The sequence below is a fragment of the Ischnura elegans genome, chromosome 12 (genome assembly GCF_921293095.1).
Source record: "Ischnura elegans chromosome 12, ioIscEleg1.1, whole genome shotgun sequence".
NCBI lineage: Eukaryota > Metazoa > Arthropoda > Insecta > Odonata > Coenagrionidae > Ischnura > Ischnura elegans.
In genome coordinates, this window is record NC_060257.1 from 47321951 (window position 1) to 47339898 (window position 17948).

Below are 17948 nucleotides of genomic sequence, written 5' to 3' on the forward strand. Positions count from 1 at the left end.
TTGTTCACACAATAATCAACTTTAATAAAAATTTTACCACCTTCACATACATCTATTCAATAAAATCAATCTACATATTCACCACGGTAAATAACCAATATTGAAACAATGTCATTTTAAAACTTTAATATAACAGTGGATAACAGTTTTGTATAATTATATCTCCATGTGAGAGCATGAATCCATAAAAATATCTCTATTAATAATACATGATTAGCATACATTTTATCATTCAACAGGGTAAAAATAGCAATATTTAACTATATAAAATAGTTACAGAAGACAAGGCTTTATTTCTTCCACTCTAGTGCTATAGGTCTTTACCAAATGTGCTTAGGATTGCAATGCTAATGAATGATATAACATATGCTCATTCAAAATACTTCATTACACTTCAGTCTTATGATTAAATCACAGTAAAGCTGTCAGCCTAGAGAAAAATTCTACAGCTTCGATTTTTGGACGCTAACAAGGGCATCATGCATTTCAATAAATGATTTTTCCAATGCTTGTCGGAATTTCTCGGCATTTGTGTCAGGGCAAGACTTGTAGGCAGATGTTCCAAAGTTGATTTCGTTTGGTAGTGGGTTGTAGCAGCAACCATAGCCATCAACAACCAAAGGTCCATAGCACATAAAAGAATCACACTTGCCCGAAACCTAAAAAATATTACATGACTTTACTTCCATATTTACCATTTACATTCAAAATTACACTAAATTAATGTAGTTAAAAATAATCTAGATAAATTATTCTTCAATTACATCATTGGTTCAACAAAACTGACTCCTACAGAGAAACAAATGAAGATCCACTTTAAATTTCTTGTGTTGGGGGCTAGAGGCAGGAGTTTTAAGTTTCTACATCACAATAAAATAATTTAATTACATACATGGAAACAGCACTGTCACAGGCCTACTTCGCCAAGTTTTTAAGCTAGGTAATTAAATTATTTTGACAAGGAAATAATTCTATTTTGTGTTCAAATGTTCAGCAACATGGAGATATTATACACCTAAAAGAAATCTACACACTTTTTTAGTCTATCTGAAGAAAACTTACCTGACTTGTAGAAATCCGCATGTGTGAGCTTCTGATATATGCTGTATCCATAAATAGAGTAGGTATATCCATTCCATTTTCAATAGCTATGAGCTTGAGGCCCAATAAGTGCCTATCCACACCAAAACCATTAACGGCCTATAAATGGAAAACAGATTGAATGTAGTGCTTTACAGATTCATTTATTGTTCTCAAAACATCTCTTGAGAGATACATTATGACATTATCTTATAATTCAGCCTTCAAGAGGACATCTACTTACCAAGAAAAAGTCCCAAGATTTTTAAACAACTCTAATTTTTTAATAACTCAAGCAAAGCAGTAAATTCTGTAATTGGGACCTATTTCTCTATCATCATAATTTTAAATTTGTTCCCTTAACATTAGATCTTTATTTTTAAGCAAAAATTGATAACAATCTAATATTATGTGATATGTATTTCAATCAAAAGGAGAGGACATGTACCTAGCTCTCCCTTATTTAATTTTTTATGGAATTTTCCCCGCTAGGAAGGGTCGAAAAAGGTTGGTGCTGAGAGTGTGTGATTATCTGCGACACCCTTCTTAACCCTTTCGCTGCTGTTCAATCTTCGAAAACCTACTCCTCACATGCGGCGAAAATGTTAAAATGCGTTTCGTGGGCCCTTGGAGCAGGTACTTCCAGGATGGGCGTGGTACACCCTCCGAAGGGTCGCTAATCTGCGACCCTATCCTCGACGAGCTCACCCACGCAGGGCCGTCTCTTCGACCCTACCAGCGGGGGGCCTCCCTCCCGAAAAATGACCGCTCTTACTTCATTTTGAAAATCAACCACTCAATCCAATCATCAAAAAATGATTGTTTGCATCGCACTCCTGCCAATCAGGCAATCAAGTACGTCTTTGAACCGTGTTTCTGCAATGAAAAATAACGATTTTGTTAGCTTTTCTAGAAACGTGGCTGCGGACAACCGGAAAAATGGCCATTTTAGCAAAGTTAACAAAATCGTTATTTTTCATCGCAGAAACACGGTTCAAAGACATACTTGATTGCATGATTGGCAGGAGTGCGATGAAAACAATCATTTTTTGATGATCGGATTGAGTGATTGATTTTCAAATTGCAGTCAGAGCGGTCACTTTTCGGGAGGTAGGCTGCCTGCTCGTAGGGTCGAGGAGACGGTCCTGCGTGGGTGAGCTCGTCGAGGATAGGGTCCCGGATTAGGGACCCTTCAAAGTGCTACGGCGAAAGTGCATGGCAGGGAGGAAGACACGTCCACAGCAGTAGCAGTAGCAGCAGAAAGTACGTCCACAGCAGTCTGCCGTGCGGACGTACTAGGTACGTCCACAGCAGTGAAAGGGTTAACGAATGTCCTGCAAAAATGCTCCGTATGGAGAGGACGGAAGAATCTCTCGGGGCTCAGTACAGCAGTCATGCTAAGGCGAGAACTCCACCGTCTCGAAAGGGTTAAGTGCAGAATCTTAGTAGAATTTTTACAGCCCCATCAAAACGTGGAATGTCAGACAAGACGAGACAACTGAATCAAAATGTCTAGCACCCTTGACTCAATAAACATTCAAAAATAGGAAAAATAGAATGCCAGGTGACGTCAACATCTATTTAGGTTGAAGCAGCGTCTTGGTTTGCACACTGAATAAATTTAAATAACATTGTATGCTAACCAACCTATTCCTTGTCCTTGTAAATACATAAATAGAATATTATTCAAAAGTACATATTGAAGTAATTTTGGGCGTTTTAAAATTCTTATTCATCACAGTAATCATGTAAGATTCACCTTGAATTTTGTAAAATTTCCCAGGAAAACCCGAAATTTTGCATGAATTTTTCCACTTCAATTTGCTGGACACCCAGGAATTTTTCAAGCGTGAACCTTACACTGCCTCAGAGTTGAAAGAAAGAACAACAGGAGAGTTCACATAAAGGTTACAAGCATATTACATTTATAGTAGAATCCTGATTAAAGATTTTTCTGGGGGACAAAAAAAACACTAACTGAGGACCTACCATATTTTAGATGTTTAAGAGTCTATAATGATTTGAATTGCTTTCTATGAATAAAAAATATCATTTAAAGTCACTTAAAGGTGTCAATGGAACAAAAACAATTTCATCAACTTCATGTGTTCTTCCAAAAGGTTAGAAAACTTTTCAGAAAACAGCTAAAAAATGGGAAGTGAAATTAATTCTGATAAGCAGTTTGTGCAAGATATTTTAAGAGATAATATCTACATGTTAACTTTGTGGCATTTTTTAGTGTCCCCCCCCCCCCAAAAATTTCTGGTACCCCCCCCTCCCCAGAAATTCCTTCGAACTTCCTCGAACTTCCTCCGAACTTATCCGCAGAACTTCTCCCGCCAAGAACTTTTCGCGCTAAGGTTTTTTCGCGCAAAGGATTTTTCGCGCAAAAGGCCTGTAGCAAAATCCTGTCTCTGCAAAATCCTGTCTCTGGAAAATCCTGTCTCTGAAAACCCTGCCTCTGGAAACTCAGCCTCTGGAATCAGCCTCTGAAACAGCCCCGAAACAACCCCGAACCAACCCCGAACCAACCTACCTGCAATGCAAGACTTATATAGGACTACTGCGGAGAAATTCTTCTCCTTGGCAAGCAAGGGGAAATCGGTGCTAAGGCCTTAGTATTGCACTTGGAGTGAGAAGTTTTACCATTGTCCTATCACAAACTCTCTCTCCCTCCAACACCTCACCCCAGTATCTCCTTCCCCTCCATGTGTTCCAATGAACGATTCCTCTGATGTCTCAACCCAGAAGTTGAGGGGAAAATTCTGGGTGCTGGCTGTTGTCTAAAAACCAGGGAATGGTGTTTTGTGGAGCGGCCGTTTCTGCAGGGGCAGTGACGCATCAGTGGGCGGTTGCTGAATTCGCCTGGCTACCCCTCCACTCCCTGGAAGAAGCCCTCCCCTCAAATGCTGTCTCGCCTTGCATAGGCAAGCCCTCTTTCTGGTCGAGACCTGCTGGGAGTCACATGTCTTGTGAGCCATGAGATTTTTAGAGCAATTTTCTGCTGGTAATGTTTCCTTGGGATCATGAATTTACTATCATTGTTTTCTGTAATACTTCTGATTTTTTGAATACTCTACTTTGAATAGATATCGTACGGTAATAACTCGTAAATTGTTTTTGGCTACCTTTTTCTTGTGAGCTGTTTTTCTTGTTTGTGGAGTCTTACCCTGATCCAGCATGTGACCGACGGTTGGAGTATTTCCCTTGTCTGGACTTACGTGAAAAATCAACCAGATTTTACGACGTAACGTCACATTTTGGTAGCAGAGCGTGGTTCGATTTCCTGTCCTTTCGTCGAGGTCTCCCGAGTGCTGGACAATGGTGACATTTCTCCACTATTTCTCCACTTTTTGCAGTTTCTGGTTGTTTCTTCTCTTAAAAGTGAGTTATTTTATGTTCCATTAAGTGCTTTTTGGTTCGTGTGGGATTACGTGACTAGTGTTGCCGACTTTTCCTCGTGGTCATATGCCATTTGACATTAATGTTCTTAATGCTCGTAATGTTCTTGATAATTTGGATAGCAGCTCGTTATTCTCGCACTATTTTTGGTGATTGGACTCTTCCAGCAGAGATAGATAGTTTTAAATCTCGCTCTTTCTCTCTCTTTTTCTCGTTGTCGTCACTTCACTTCTCAAAATGCCTGGAGGTAATACTGACAACCCGTACGAAAAAACTTATTTAACCACGGGCGAGGATCGTAAGGCCAGGGGTACGGCTAATGTGTCCGTAGGAAGTGAAGTTTCTAATAATGAACGGGAATCTTCTTTAGAAGTGGTTCCACCTCGCCCAACGCACGAGGAAAGCAGTGATTTTCACGTCTCTCACGAAATGTCTGCTTCTCAGACATTGCCAGTTTCTGAAGGTTTAGTGATTGTCAAACAATTACTCAGTGATTTTCCGCCATTTGAAGTGTCAAACAGTGAGAATTGGTTTAATTTCATGTTAAAAGTTAATGAAATCGTTTCTTTGTCCTTGGTTCCTCTGTCAACGTTATTGTACCTTGTAGTATCTAAACTACCTGCCAGCTCTCGTCATTTTTGGTTGTCTATGTTAAACTTGAATCTCGCATGGTCTCAAATCACAGAAAAAGTTTGGGCTAGAATTGTTAGTGACAGAGAGTTTGATCGTTTGATCACTACGAAAGTTAAAAGATTTCAGTTCCCTCGCGAAACGCCCCACGATTTCGTGTGTTCTGTGCGTAATGCCACTCAGGTGCTGGGTTTGCAGTATTCCGAGTCTTCTATTGTGCGACTCATTATTCAAGGGTTAAATCCTTTAACAAAATCTGCAATTATGTTCTCAAATCAGCCTAACACATTTGTAGAATTGGACTCTGTTATCACGCAGGCTTCTAAACATTTAATGGACTGTGCTGAATATTCCAACACTTTCCATCGTATCTCTAGGAATCCGTCTTCTGTTGCCTCTTCCAGTGCGCCTAGGGAAGTTTCTTTTCCTATTAATTGTTCTTACTGTCATAAACCTGGCCACAAAGTGAACGAGTGTCGCAAAAGACGACGCTTTACTCAGCCTGCCGTGAGTTTGATGAGCGTCCGTGACAAGTGTTCGACTCGATTGCCAATATTATCTATTAATCTTCATTCTATGCCATGCCAGGCTTTAATTGACACTGGGTGTTCAGTTTCACTGTGTGATGAAGATTTCTTTGCTTCTCTGAAATGTTGCCGGAGAAAGGTTATTCGTAAGAATGTTGACGTCGATTTAATCACTGTGTCGGGGCAGCCTTTTCATATTAATTCCTCTGTCTCACTCAAGGTTCAAATAGGCAAGTTTTCTTGGAACCACGTGTTTTATCTAGCTAAAATCCCGTTTCCCGTGTTACTGGGTGTGGATTTCATTTGTAATTCAAAGATGATTATTCGTCCGGCGAACGTCAGTTTTGAAATTGCCCCGAATTCTCTTTTTTCCTTTACGGACAATTGCGAAGCGTTTAAATCGGCGCCAGTTAGTAACTCATCCGAATCACATGTTCTGTCGTCCACTGAATTCACGCTGTGTGATAAGTTGAAGGGTTTATTGTCAAAGTATCCTGATGTGATTTCTCAAGAATTGGGGGTCACATCTGTTATGACCTACGAAATTGAACTGCTAGATTCTACTCCGATTCGATCCCATCCTTATTCATTGTCACCTCCAAAGGCAAATTTAATGAAGAAGCACATCCAATCTTTACTTGATAAGAAAGTGATTGAGGTTTCCAATTCAAACTGGTGTTCGCCAGCTTTTCTAGTGCCTAAAAAGGATGGATCTGAAAGATTAGTGGTTGATTACCGTAAGTTGAACAAAGTTGTTAAATCGGACGGTTATCCTACACCTTCTGTTGAACATGCATTCCAATATCTTGCTGATGCAAAATATTTTACTGTTCTTGATCTCAATTCTGCCTTTCATCAAATACCATTATCTGAGAATTCTAAGAAATTAACTGCTTTTGTGACGCCGTTCGGAGTGTACCAGTATAATAGATTGCCATTTGGTTTTGTAAATTCTCCTCAAATATTCACTCGTCTCATTAATGAAGTATTGGGCGATTTGAAATATTCATGTGTTTACCCATATATTGATGACTTGTGTATCTATTCCAAGTCTGCTGAAGACCATGTATCTCATGTTAATGCTGTCCTCAACAAACTACGCAGTGCCGGTTTGACGGTGTGCGAGGACAAGGTTAAGCTTGGTGTGGAATCACTCACTTTTCTGGGCCATCTCATCACAAATGGAACCTTGCAAGTTGATCCTGAGAGAGTGAGACCAATTGAACAATTCCCAGTTCCCAGAAATGTGAAGGAAGTGGCCAGATTCATTGGACTTTGTGGGTTTTACTGCAAGTTTATTCCAAGGTATTCTGAAATCTCTATGCCACTGAATCGCTTGAAACGTAAAAATGTTCCTTTTCAATGGACAGCCGTTGAAAATGAGGCTTTCTGCCAGTTGAAGAAAGCTCTCACCAATCCACCAGTGTTATCTTTCCCTCGATTTGACGAGGAATTTCATTTATTTGTCGATGCCAGTAATTTGGCGGTTGGTGCCGTTTTGAATCACAAAGTAAATGGTGATTTTGTCCCTGTGGCTTTCGCTAGTAAGGCACTCTTGGAACATGAACGTAAATTTTCTTCTTATGAATTGGAGTGTCACGCAATTCATTTTGGAATTCAAAAATTCAGTGTTTACTTACAAGTAAAACCATTTCACTTGTACACTGATAATGGTGCCTTGACATGGCTTTTCTCTCATCCTAAGCAGTTGGGCAAACTAGGCAGGATGGTTCTTAAATTATCCTCTTATAAATTCACTGTGCATCATGTTCGAGGAGCATCTAATTCTGTCGCAGATTGTCTTTCTCGCATTGAGCCATCCTCATCTACAAATAGTCATTTAGATGTGGAATCTAACACTCATAAGGAGTCAGCTGTTCCTTATTCTTGTGTGTTACATAAATTGCCTTTGTCATTTGTCGACATTCGAAAACACCAAGAAACTGATCTCGTTCTAAAGGATATTTTCAATCAGATTAATAATAATTCCTTGAACGACAAAAACTATTTTCTGAAGGGACAGCTATTATGTTATGGGAATTCTAAAATTAAGCGAGGAAGAGCTGTTTTGCCTACGGTCTTGAGGCCTATGATTTTTCAATATTTTCACTGCTCTAGTATGTCTGCTCACTTGGGCATGGCTAAAACTTATGATAAGATTAGCAGACACTTTTGGTGGAAGGATATGAAAAGAGAGGTTTATGACATGGTCAGAAAATGCCATCTGTGTCAAACTTGTAAACCCAGAAATGCTCCACCTCCTGGCATGCTATCGTCGCACAATCCTTCTGATGTTTGGGAAAGACTTTATATTGACTTTGTGGGTCCTTTACCTCTGACTAAAGGTGGACACCAATATGTACTTTCTCTTATTGATGGATTTTCTAAGTTTTGTTTTCTTGAGCCAGTTCGCAAGGCTACGGCCGGTTCGGTTGTTTCAATACTCACTCAAAGAGTGTTTCCAAAATTCGGTTTTCCAAAATTTTTGGTTTCTGATAATGCACAAGTTTTCAAATCTCATGCCATTAAGGAGATGTGTTTGCAACTGGGGGTTAAGCAAATTTTTGTTTCTCCATACTATCCCTGTTCTAATCAGGTAGAGAGATTGCATAGAAATCTAAAATCTGCACTTGCTATTTTGTGCAATAATGCTCACCATATGTGGGACTCTATGCTTGCTGACTTAAATTTTGCCTTGAACACTGCCTCTCATGAGAGCAGTGGTTATTCTCCTGCCAAAATAATTTTCGGCAGAGAACTAAAGCATCCTTTAATTAATCAGTGGGACATTCCAAAATCTTTATTCGAGAATGATCTCAGCGATAGTGACAGACAAGTTTTCCTGAATCATGTTATTGCTAATTTAAAAAAGGCCAGAAATAGGTATAAAGAATCCTATAATAAATCTCACTCCCAAATCACTTTCTGTGTGGGAGATCTTGTTCTCTGCAAAAACCATCCTATCAGTTCTAAAGGTGAACAGAAAATGGCAAAACTGGAACCTCTGTGGAATGGACCTTTCGTCCTTAAAAAGTATCTCTCTCCTGTAACAGTTATTCTGGAAGTTTCTCCTGGGAAAGAGAAAATTTGTCATGTTTCTCATTTAAAGGCATATCATGATGGCATTGGTAATTCCAGTAATTAAAAGGAGAGAAATATCATTGATTTTTTTTTATTCTTTTTTTTTTCAATGAATGCTAATGTTTGCTTTCTCAAATACTATTTGATGCTTGATTTCGGTGTTGAATTTCTCTTGATTCCTAATAATATTGTTTTGATTAATGAATAATAAGCCTATTTCTATGCTTGTAATTGAAATTGTTCTGAAATATTGTATTGTACTTGCTTATTCTCATCTGCTTAATTCACTCATGTAATTTAGTGTTGGTCTACTGTGATTGTGAGATGGGGTAAGGTGGAGGAATTATGGGTGCTTGGAGGGAGAGGACGGGAGATTAACTTGGGGGGAAATCCCCGAGATGGCTCGTTTCCAGATAAGCTGTGGAGGTGGCCCCAGTTATTAAGATTCAATTGTGTTTTGTGTCACCTTTCCTCCACCAAGACTTTATGGACATTCTCACAATTCTGGACAGTGATAAGTGTCGTGATTTTGCAGTGTTCAATATTCTATCGATGGCTGAGTGATTGAATTGATCAGCTGATCTTAAGACTGCCTACTGTGTTTTAGTGTGGCTTTTGGCGTTGAGTTGCGACCTTCATCGCCCGACAAGTATGAACTTTCATCTTGTCGCAACCAGCATGTAGCTCTCATTTCTATTGTTAATTGAAGAGTGAAATTTAGAGTGATTTCTTTTGTTGATGCAATATGCAGTTCTCATTTTGTTAGCATCGCCTATGATTCTTTTTTGACTTGTTTAATTAATACTGAGAGATATATATACACATCTTGATTAAATTTAGTCAGTACTTGTTCAATAGCTGACATGAATACCATATGCCTTATAAATTGTTAATAATTATTGGAAAATCGAGGAATTTAGTGCAATCTATTGTCATTTACGTAATCTTGTTGAATTTTGGAGGATTCTTTATTGATAATTAATTATGGACTGATAATATTTACAAACATGGAGGGTTTAAATGGGAGAAATACTAATGCCAATGTATATTAATTAAGTGAGACACATATTATGCTGAATATTTTTGCTGGTATTTTGATAACTAATAATTATTTAGTGAATAACCGTATTTTTGAATAAACTTGTACTTAATGATTATATAATATGGGGTATATATTTTGTTGGTCGACCCTAACTTTCTCTTGGGTTGCAATATGAATTTTGGGTAGAAGTTAAAACCCATTTTTGTCAATCGTTGATTTTTGATAAGGTGGTTGAACCCAACTAATGGGACAACCCAGGGTTCTGATGAACCCAACTGCTTCACCAACCCAATCTTGCCCATTTACTAAGTGGTTGGTTATTGTATTGCTTTACTTGGTTTTAAAAAAAACCACAAAATATCTCTGATGAGAAAAGGAACATTTGAGTTTGGTAAAGATATCCTGGTGTTATACCAATAAAAATCTTCCCAGTTCCTTCTGGTCGCTGATGATAATTATTTGTAATTTTGATTCACTGTTCACCGAAACAAGCATCACATTATGACATATTGATTATTAATTTCATTTTCTTGCTATGTAATACTAATTAATCTACTCTATATCAATTCAGCATATTTCTTGTCTCACTCTTGTAATTATGTCATGTTACTCACTTAAGAATTCTGTTGAATTCCAAACATCACTTCTGAGGTTATTATTTACAGAGTGATAAAAATGTATGTTCTTGTCAAAACTATTTTTGAGTGATATTTCTTGAATACTGTTACCTCAATCAATAAACTTTTCAATATTCAGTTCAATTCTAACCACTGAATAATGGTTTTTTGTAAATTCCATGGGGGGTTAAACAGTGGGGGTTCATCCAGTGAAAACCAGTGGACCTGTGATGCCTCGATAAGTTTTCTAGGCATTAATCAGTTCTTGGTGGACGTGTCTTGGTCCCCAAGTTCAAGCAATTTTTGTGGTCATTTTCCCACAGAGGATGTGGCATTTTTTAGTGTCCCCCCCCCCCCAAAAATTTCTGGTACCCCCCCTCCCCAGAAATTCCTTCGAACTTCCTCGAACTTCCTCCGAACTTATCCGCAGAACTTCTCCCGCCAAGAACTTTTCGCGCTAAGGTTTTTTCGCGCAAAGGATTTTTCGCGCAAAAGGCCTGTAGCAAAATCCTGTCTCTGCAAAATCCTGTCTCTGGAAAATCCTGTCTCTGAAAACCCTGCCTCTGGAAACTCAGCCTCTGGAATCAGCCTCTGAAACAGCCCCGAAACAACCCCGAACCAACCCCGAACCAACCTACCTGCAATGCAAGACTTATATAGGACTACTGCGGAGAAATTCTTCTCCTTGGCAAGCAAGGGGAAATCGGTGCTAAGGCCTTAGTATTGCACTTGGAGTGAGAAGTTTTACCATTGTCCTATCACAAACTCTCTCTCCCTCCAACACCTCACCCCAGTATCTCCTTCCCCTCCATGTGTTCCAATGAACGATTCCTCTGATGTCTCAACCCAGAAGTTGAGGGGAAAATTCTGGGTGCTGGCTGTTGTCTAAAAACCAGGGAATGGTGTTTTGTGGAGCGGCCGTTTCTGCAGGGGCAGTGACGCATCAGTGGGCGGTTGTTGAATTCGCCTGGCTACCCCTCCACTCCCTGGAAGAAGCCCTCCCCTCAAATGCTGTCTCGCCTTGCATAGGCAAGCCCTCTTTCTGGTCGAGACCTGCTGGGAGTCACATGTCTTGTGAGCCATGAGATTTTTAGAGCAATTTTCTGCTGGTAATGTTTCCTTGGGATCATGAATTTACTATCATTGTTTTCTGTAATACTTCTGATTTTTTGAATACTCTACTTTGAATAGATATCGTACGGTAATAACTCGTAAATTGTTTTTGGCTACCTTTTTCTTGTGAGCTGTTTTTCTTGTTTGTGGAGTCTTACCCTGATCCAGCATGTGACCGACGGTTGGAGTATTTCCCTTGTCTGGACTTACGTGAAAAATCAACCAGATTTTACGACGTAACGTCACAACTTTAAAAAATCAAACTCCAAATGTATTTATGGATGGTTATCAATAATATATCTAATTCCATTTTTATACATTTCCCCGTGGTCTTCAAGCATTTTTTCAATTTTATTCCTTAAAAGTGAGATATACATATATGGCTACGAATAAAAAAAAAACACCATCAATACATCACAGACATTACTCAAAAATTTTAAGCTGGAGCATAAGTATTTAATTGTCAATAAAATTTAGAATTTTGCAACCTGATGTTTTCTGACAACCCAGCTAAATGAGCCATTAAAAAGCTTCCATGTTAATATTTTGGCTTCCTAAGTCTAAAAAAGAGAATGTTATTTCTAGAATCTATATAAGTTAATGGTAATTAAACATGATGGTAACTGCAGCATATGATGTCTTTATGCAATTGGAATCAACCACCAATGAATTTTTGCAAGATTTTTGTTTTTTTTTCCACACTCATCTACTTTACAGAGAAAATGGGGCGACTTTTACACATTTCACATGATGCTGTTTCATACAGAAAGAATATTGCCACTCACCATGGATCCATGACAGGGGAAACACTTCCTAGGAACTAGGAAACCTCACCTCATAGGAAACTGACCTTGGAATGAATCTAAGAAAGGCTCTTTGGGTGGACTGTGCAGAAAATGTTGGGCAAACAATGAACTGCCCCCGTACAGTAGAGTTGAAAGGGGCGCATCATTGAAAATCACTGAATCATTGAAAAACACGAAAACCATCCTCGTAGCAGCCCTTAGAGAATAACTTGTGTTGTCAGTCGTCACATTATCATTGAAGTCAGACTCATGAAGTGAAAGGTAAGGTAGTCAGGTGATTTAGGATTGACTCAGCACCATTAGTGTAGCTGATTAGTGGAGCTGGGATCAGAAGGGGGGAGAGAAACACTACTGAAGATAAAACACCCGGCTTGTAAGTTGAATGTCACCACTCTGCATTCGTTGGGAATGCCGGATGAAGTACCACTCGATAGATGCAATCAATTCTTGCTAAAATTTCGTGTTAATGCATTATGCATTAAATGTCTTGTAAATGAGCAGAAATTAAAGTATATGAGTTATAAGTAGCATGGACTGTCATGAAAAAACATTCAGTTGGGTAAAAAACCATGTGCAGGGAAAATTTTTACAACCGAACACGCAAAAAATTGCATAATGGGAAAACCCTAAATAAGAATAAGTTTTTAATAGTGAATGAATCAGAACCGCAAATGGAGCAATAATTATAAAAATATTTGCAAGATCTAATATTTTTTAAATATAATATCTATGGGGTTAAATAAAATAATAAACTTCATACTGACCTCAATTGTGTACTGCTTGTGGCCGGTAACAGCTTCTTGAAGAGCTTTCACCTTTTCTTCATTTGATTTGCTTCCCAACATTGTCTTAGCAAAAGCAACTGATTCTAGAGAGCAAGAACGGATCACCTCAGTTCGTCCATCCAAATACTTTCTTGTCGAAGCAGTTTCATAATGTGCACCAGGCTCGTTGTGAATCCTTAATAATAAGTTAATAAACAGAAATTGAAAATCTTTCAAATCACTTTCAAAGCAAAAATTGCAACCATATTGGAGACGGTGCTTCACAATGCAGATGAAGCAAGATGATGTGGAAAATTTACCTATAGAACGCGAACTGGATAGCCATCTGTATATAACTATCAGGACTCATGCGTTGCGACTTAATAAATTCCTTTCCATATGCTTTCAAGGTAAAGCATGACATTTCTAGGTCATCCACCAACCTGCAGAAATTATGCACAAAGAATGTCATCAAACAAATTCTAAGGGTAAAAATAGTGGTCACCTAAATAAATGAGTAAACCATATTCATACATAATATCAAGTGTTAAGGAGAGGAATAAATAATTAACAAGGTATCTGAAATCAGTGGCGGATACAGGATAGGGACCAGGGGAGGGGGCTAAATTGGTTACCCTAGGGGGGGCTATTGCCCCCTAGCCCCTCTCTGGATGTGCCATTAGATTGTAACATACCGTAAGCATGTAAAACAGGCCCTAGGTTGAGAGCTAATTCGTATTCCAATTCGTAAAAGTAGGTTAATGTATCGGAAAATATAACTAAATACATTTGTGCAAAGAGGCAACCTAAAAAAAATTCGATTTTATCCAGTGTGTGTTTCGAACCAATGGGAGGGGCTACTGCCCCCTTGGCACCCCCCCTTCCCCCCCAACCATAGATCCACCATTGTCTGAAATCACATGCAATTAAAAAGGGGAATCCATGGATAAAGTAAATAGTTAATAAACTGTGGATCTGTCTCTGTTGCTAGCAGCCTTGTGGTGCTTAGTTAATAGAGCTTAATTTTAATCACATCTTACACTTACTTGTCAACATTTTCCTTGGCTGTCTCTAACACTTTCTGAACTTTTCCTGAAATATTGAACTTAAGTTTCTCAGGCTTAGGAGATTTTCCACCAGCCACATCTGATGGAGCTTTCTCACTGTAACAAAATTTTCAATCAAAAGAAATAACTTCTCATGGTCAAGTCAATAAATTAAACAAATTACAAACACAAAAACAGAGATATTTTATATAATTATACTAAAACCTCCATACAATGAATTTGTTTGGACCAGAAAAAATGATGCCCTGACTGTGGGGGTTTTCCTCTATGAAGGTGATATGCAGGTAGTGTCTTTGCAGGGGCATCCAAGTATTCTTAATGCTACACACTGTGTGGCGGAGCTCTCAGTTTCTCACAAAATTGCGCTCTTACTGGCAAAATTGCGATTCTCGTAAAATGCCGTACTCGCTAAACCGGGCTTCCACTGTACCTTCAAGTCTCAGTGGACAGTAAAACTTAAGAGTGGATCGGCTAAGACACACTACTCTCTGCTCTGGTTCTACTCCCTGCTCATTACATCAATATCGATGGAAAAATTACCTGTAAGAGCAAAACGTTTTTATTTTTTATAAATATTTGTAACACAGAGAACTTTTCCTGTTTTGGGCCCAGGGTTAGATTTCATTGTCCAGAGTTTTTGCAATTAGAGAGGTTTGTTACAAGACTTATTTTGCACGCATTGTCCATTAAAAGGGTCTGGAACATAGGCTCAACTTTGAAATATAGAGGTTACCCTAAAATTTTATTGCGTGAATTTCATTGTATAGAGGTGTTACTGCACATCTTCTTTAAAGATGAACATACACTATGAATCTGAAATTTTAGGCAATGACTACCACATACCAATTCTATGGCATTAGATATAAGTATTATATTTTATTCATTAATATCATGGTAACTCACATGTAGTTCACAATATGATCCATCAAAAATGCAATTGGAGGTCCTTCAGCAGGACTATGCTCGTATGTTAGCCCAACTTCTCCTTTATCTCCAACAATGAACTGAATTAAACAGAAAATAATTTCTTAGAATCTGTTGAAGATACCATCAAATTGAGATGCTAGACATCAAATTTAAAAGTAAATGCCACAAGGAAATAATTTAACTGAGAGTTTCAATCATGTCCCTTCAATACAAGGTAATTGATAGGGGGAAGGGCTTGAGGGAACTTAAATCCTCATGCATAAAAAATACCACTGTAAATAACTATAAGACAAATTCCCCCCATCAAATCATCACTATATAAAAAATGGACCCTAAAATTTCTTTCTGAAAATTAATAATGAAAATGTTTGCTCTAATAGTATGACTTAATTGCTAATTATCATTTGCCCTATATATTGAAAACACAATACACTGCTACAGCGTTAGCTGACCATGATACACCTACTTTTTTTATTTGATGCTTTATTGAACATATTACTACACAGAAAGAATGCCAGAAAATAGAATGGATGCTTGGCAACACTGCTCTCCATAAGAACTGTACTGCTCACCAAATGTGGAACACTCACTACTGGTAGTATCAAACAAAATATTTCAATAAATTCTACAAATCTCCAACTAAGTACAGTAAACTCTTGACCATACAAAGCAGGATATTACAAAGTTTTCGATAATATGTACTGAATTTGTGGTCCCGGCGAAAAACCTATGGTAAATACATGATGCTATTCGATAATAAGAAGTTTAAAAATACGAAATTTTTTGAAATTACGAACATCGGGCTTGCTCCCCAGGAGTAAATGGACTTCATTTATACAAAGTACGGCAAAAAATTTGTGAACATAACTAGTCATTCTAGTGAAAGCAGCAAAAAAAATCAACGCTTCCGACTGTGGTCCATCAAAAGAGTGAAATCATAAATAATAATGCAACTCTGGAGGAAAAGGGTTCGCCTAAAAACTTACCGTAGGAATCGAGGGAAAATAGGTGTTCAGTAAAAAAATTGTGGCTGACACAATGCCCCTATTTACGTGCCTACTCGTAAACATTGTGTCGAACATACTTCATAGTTAAACACATGAAGAAGCTCGCACGGGGTATTTCTTAAACTCCTACTTTTTCAGAGTAGGACAATAAGAAATACCCCGCGAAGGATTTGAATTTCGGAGGGGGAAAAGATCGGGGAAAATACTGCGGTTGTCGACGACGAGAGGTGGGGAGAGGTAGTAAGGATATACCGATGATGTAATAATACTTTATACACGAGCCCATAGTGAGAGTGAAATGGTTCTCCTATTGCCAATTTCAACGGGGATTTGATGATCCCATGCATTAAGTTTTTACTTCAGCAGCTTGCTATCTATCCACAAGGGAGGTGGCATCTGGCTGTCTTTCGTCCTGGAAGCACTGAATCATACAAAATGGGTTTGCACTAAATTCATGAGATAATATGTGAAGGCCTTCAGCAAGTGTCTAGGGAGTGTCTTCGCAGCAACGAGTAGAGAAGAAGCAGCGGCCGGGACTAGACACGACAGCAGTGATGAAGAAGATGAAAGTGAGGAGTATCTTAAATATTGGGCTCTATTTACCACCTAATTATTTTGCAGGCCACTCGTAATGAAGAGGCACTTCCAACTCTAACCATGAGCTTTCATGTAGCACTCCAATCTGTTCCCCCACTCCGAGTGATCTTTTTTTCCAAAACCTTTATTTTCTCTCTCCTTCCAGCTATTCCTGATCTTACTGGCACCCAACTTACGCATACCAAACCCCCCCCTCTACTAGCATTTCCCCCTTGTCAAGCATTTCCTACCCCTCTCCAGTGATGGAGCTTGAGTGCATCGTAAAAAACACAGCTTTAAAACTTAGTCTCAGGCAAGGCTCAATGCCCTTTACCCACCCCTCTTCCTCCCACCTGCTGCATCTCTCTTTATTCTGCCCCCACTTCCTCAACCAGGCAGCACGCATCCCACTCTTTCTAACCCCACCCACTTGGAATGTTCTCTGACTGTGGAGAAGTGTATGGTTCATCTCTACCGGCAACGGGGGTAAGTTTCTAACTGGAGAGAGGCTGGAAAAGTATTTTTCATTATCTGGGAAATGAAAAGGAAAACATTGCTATCCACATTCATTTTATTGGCTAGGACACGTGTTTTGTCATTTCTCAGCATATTTTTAGTCTTCCCTAGCTCCTGTGAGACTTGGTAGATTGACCATTAAGGAAATGCATCAGTGGTGTAAAAACAACAACCTCATTATTAATGAAGATAAAACTCTCTTCATACAATTCCTCATTAAAAGCTCTAACAAGAGAGTTCTTCTCCCTCATATTAATAATATTAATCACTCCACAAATGTAACTTCAACAAAGTTCCTGGGGTTTCTAATCTCAGATGGCCTCGATTGGTATCCTCATATTCAGGCCATAATCAATAAAATTTCTGTGGGTACTTATATGATCAGGAAATTATCTCCTATTGTGTCATTTGAAACCCTGAAAATGGTTTATTATGCCAAAGTACATGCTCATATTTCCTATGGAATATTGCTTTGGGGAAATTCAACTGCTGCCAAAAAAGCCTTTTCTGCTCAGAAAAAGGCAATTAAGACTATGCATCAAGTTCCTATCCGCACCCCTGGCAAGCCCCTCTTTGCTGCATCAAAAATCCTAACACTCCCTTCTCTCTATATCCTGACATGTGCCAACTTTATTAAAGCAAACCTTGATAAATTTCCTTCTAATGCCACCTTCCACCATCACCACACAAGATCAAGTAATAATATACACCACAAGCAGTACTCCAGCTCCCTCTGTTTAAAGGGTCCCAGGCATTCAGCCTCTGCTATATTTAACAAAATCCCTGACGAAAT

General features: G+C 38.7%; 1 protein-coding gene across 3 annotated transcripts in view; it reads right to left on the bottom strand.

Moving 5' to 3' along the window:
- Positions 1–17948, bottom strand: part of LOC124168775 (carnitine O-acetyltransferase-like) — a 41527-nt gene continuing 23579 nt past the window's right edge. For all 3 annotated transcript variants that reach the window (XM_046547069.1, XM_046547068.1, XM_046547070.1), the window contains 6 exons: positions 15033–15133; positions 14109–14225; positions 13383–13505; positions 13063–13258; positions 1063–1200; positions 1–659 (listed from right to left, as the gene is read on the bottom strand). In XM_046547069.1, coding sequence (XP_046403025.1) covers positions 444–659; positions 1063–1200; positions 13063–13258; positions 13383–13505; positions 14109–14225; positions 15033–15133 — 891 coding nt within the window. In that variant the 3' untranslated portion in view covers positions 1–443. The remainder of the gene's footprint in view (positions 660–1062; positions 1201–13062; positions 13259–13382; positions 13506–14108; positions 14226–15032; positions 15134–17948) is intronic.